At 50.2% G+C, this 3,326-nt stretch overlaps 1 protein-coding gene across 1 annotated transcript; it reads right to left on the bottom strand.

Annotated features, from left to right (window-relative positions):
- On the bottom strand, window positions 1–1,116 carry DSM5745_03817 (putative RAS small monomeric GTPase; the record flags this gene model as incomplete). Its single annotated transcript, XM_026745833.1, has 5 exons — window positions 1–305; window positions 354–788; window positions 837–853; window positions 910–958; window positions 1,062–1,116. The coding sequence occupies 5 exons, from the start codon at window positions 1,114–1,116 to the stop codon at window positions 1–3; spliced, it is 861 nt and encodes a 286-aa protein (XP_026606699.1).
- Window positions 1,117–3,326: the final 2,210 nt, after the last annotated feature.

Here is a 3,326-nt window from a genome sequence, read left to right on the forward strand (position 1 = left end):
TTAACAGCACAGTCGCTTCCATCGACTTGGAGTCTCGCCTTCTGACGTATTCATCTCTGGGGGGCTCTCTGGTTTTATCTCAGACTGCTCCGAACTGGTGTTTGCCCGTCGGCCTTTCAGTAGGCCGTGGAATCTACCCTGCCGTTGGTTCGTTTGTTTAGAAAGGGTTGTATCGGATGCTTTCTTCGACACTGCGCCGGTGGGGGGTTTCTTTAGGGAAAACCCCACATGACGGGTTGGCTTCGTTAACTCCTGGTTATGTTGGTGGTGTTCTCGACGGGCTTCCACGACGCGACGAACCAAAACTAGAGCTTGTCAGACTGCGCTGTATGGAGACTGGAACGGGTTCGTACGAGCAAATGTCTCTTCAATGTTCACCATTTCGCGGGCGCTTGTTTCCATGAACCCGCTATTGTGTTTCCTAGCATACTCCAGCCCCTCTCTCGCGCTAATGACACGATTGTCCTTGAGATCGCATTTGTTACCCGCGACAATCTTCACCGGAGCGGCCATTCCAAATTCCACACCTCGTGCGCTGTCACCGAGTTCCCTCATTAATCGTAGGTTGTCCTCCGCGCGTTGATCTGTCTCCATTTCGATCATCTCCATAAAATAGTCTAGGGCGTTGAGGCTGGACTCGCTTGTGATGTCGTAGACGAGAAGGAACGCGTCGGACTTTAGATTTGACGCCGCCCATAGCCCCCGATATTCCTCCTGGCCCGCCGTGTCGGTGATTGACAAAAAATATTGCTCGCCGTCGATGGTGCGTGAAACAGAGTACGAGTCCTCTGGTCAGATCAGTGAGAGCCGAAGGTGTTAAGACTCGCGGGTTTTACCTATGGTAGGGTCATATCTAGATAGAGGACAGTCGTTAGGACGTGGCCAAAACAGTATTCGTATCATACTTACTCATGGACCCATTCGCTGCGAACCAGGCGCAGAGTGATTGAAGATTTTCCTACTATCGATCAGTCTCATGCGCCGACTGCCATGAGGAATTGCATTCTCCAGAACCAGGCTATCGGATGGGTCTGGGAATGTGAGGTTGTCGCACGACATACCGCATCCGCCATCCCCGCATATTGTGATTGCGATCTTGTTTGGGGCGTCTCCCATGGTGTTTATAACGTTGGCCAAGGATGTACACGTGTTGACCAGTCGCGATCAAGCTCAGAATAATAACAGCTTGGGTCAGGCTTGCAAGAAATTGCAATGAGAAGATCGCTGGAAGAGATTGTCGTATGACCGAAAGATGGGATTCCGAGGACGTGTTTGTGCCTTAAGGGGAGCAAACCAGCTTGTAGAACAGAATGTAGACAGCTTGAGCAGTCAATGCTATCAACTTTGACAGTAAGGAGTGTACAGCATGATGATTGTCGAAAGGGATGGAGGCTGAAAAGATAGTGAAACAAAGAAAGTGCCCCTTGAGCGTTTCTGCGATTATCGGGGAATTGGAGATGGTGATAACAGCTAAGGATCATCGTCACCTATACTCCGTAATTTAGGGGACAACATAGCAGATCCAAAACCGCGATCAGCATCATTGCATGGCTAACATAGTAAGCACGTGAAGAGAATCAACCAAATGCACAATTTACTCTGTATGACCTTCAAGAGCTGGGGATGTGGCTGTTGTCTGCTCTGTACTCCGTACATATCGATAATGGGCTTGCTGGCACTGGCAGCAGAACTCTTTAGGACTCACATGTTATGCAGGACTAGGGATAACAAAGCATTAAGCATTGACCAATCAGACTTCAGAATATCTGATAAACTGACCAAGGTCTGGACTCCTGGATCTTCTTCTTCTTCAGCTTCAAATTGAATAACTACCTACAACATGTGATACCCCGGCTCCTCCTCGCCTCTGGTACAATCGCATCTGCAGCCAATCCCCCCGCGTCGCTTTTCTTCATCGAACATTCGAATATTGATTGATCAGAAAAGCTGCTTCGCCTTCCGACACATCATTCGTCCCCTCTCGCGTTCATTGGCAGAATCCGTTCGTCCCGCCCGCCATGGAGGCGGCGTTGATCGCTTCCAATTACTCCGGCACTGAACGTGAGGGCATGGGCGACTTTTCTCTCCTGGCTCCCAGGTGAAGCTTTCACGTTGACCGTGGTGTCGGTCACTTCAACAGTTCAGGCCAGGAATACCTTGTCGGATTCCCCTCAGCAAACTTGTCTCGCCTATTTCTACGTAGTAGACCTATGATTTCATTCCACTTTAGCGTGGGATACTCCGCCTCTCGACCCCCCTCCCCTAATATCATTGCTTTCATGGTGGCCATCTCAAATCCACGCGCCGTTGTATTGCATCCTACCTGAGTGATATCAGGGAAGATTGCGGACAGCTTCCGAGCTTTCTGCATCCTGCTCTCGTCGATTGGCTCGAGTGCCGGATCGGATCGATCGATCGGACTTCATCATGGCCAATCGAGGTACCAGTAACTTCGATGGGGACTTCGATGACAGGCAGTTCTCTGCGCCCCGATCCCAAGGTTATAACGGGAGCCACGACGAGGGTCAACATGCACAGATGGCATCCTATACAGCTTCCGTCCCGGTAGGGGATTATGTTTATCCACTGCATAATCCCATGCTTGCCTATGACGCCACAGCGGACAATTCGATGCCGGTGGGTTTAGGTTCAACAGGTGCTTTCTCATATGATTTCTCTACGTATCCATCCTCTACGACAGCTTTAGGCCACGGTCTAGAAAACTTCGCCTCCCTACATTCACACGCTCCCGGACCTGACAATGCCTCGGCATACCCTAGCTCGCAGCCTCAAGATGCAGGCCCGAGCATGTACTGGGTGCAATCTCATCCTTCGGGGGTCATTGCTCCTCCAGATCATGCATTGCTATCCCGACCAGCTGCGTCCGCTCGCCCCGTAGAACCATCGACGGTCCAGATCACTCAACATGGGCAGCCTCAAGATCCCAACGCTTTCCCTCAAATTTCGGTATCAGGGACCTCTCATCGGCTCATTCAACCGAAGTCGTTGCCAGGGAAAGGTACCTAACTTGCCTTGCATGATTCTCGTTTTTTGAATTGACATGAAAGCAAACAGGTGCGAGGCCAGAAGCTGTTGGGAAAAGTACGCCTTATCTCAATATATATTCCCGGAGTGGGTTTGATATGATGGGTATTTTGGTAGGCCGACTCTCCTTCAACCCCAGTTGAATATTCGATATATATGTCGCTTCATGTCCATGTCTCTCTCTAATATAGTCATAGTCTGAGGTAGCTTCACGAAGTAACCCTAAAATCGACCTCGGCCCAGTGGATCTCTCATGTGCATTTGTACTCTGTGACCTGACA

This window comes from Aspergillus mulundensis (assembly GCF_003369625.1).
Source record: "Aspergillus mulundensis strain DSM 5745 chromosome Unknown scaffold_2, whole genome shotgun sequence".
NCBI lineage: Eukaryota > Fungi > Ascomycota > Eurotiomycetes > Eurotiales > Aspergillaceae > Aspergillus > Aspergillus mulundensis.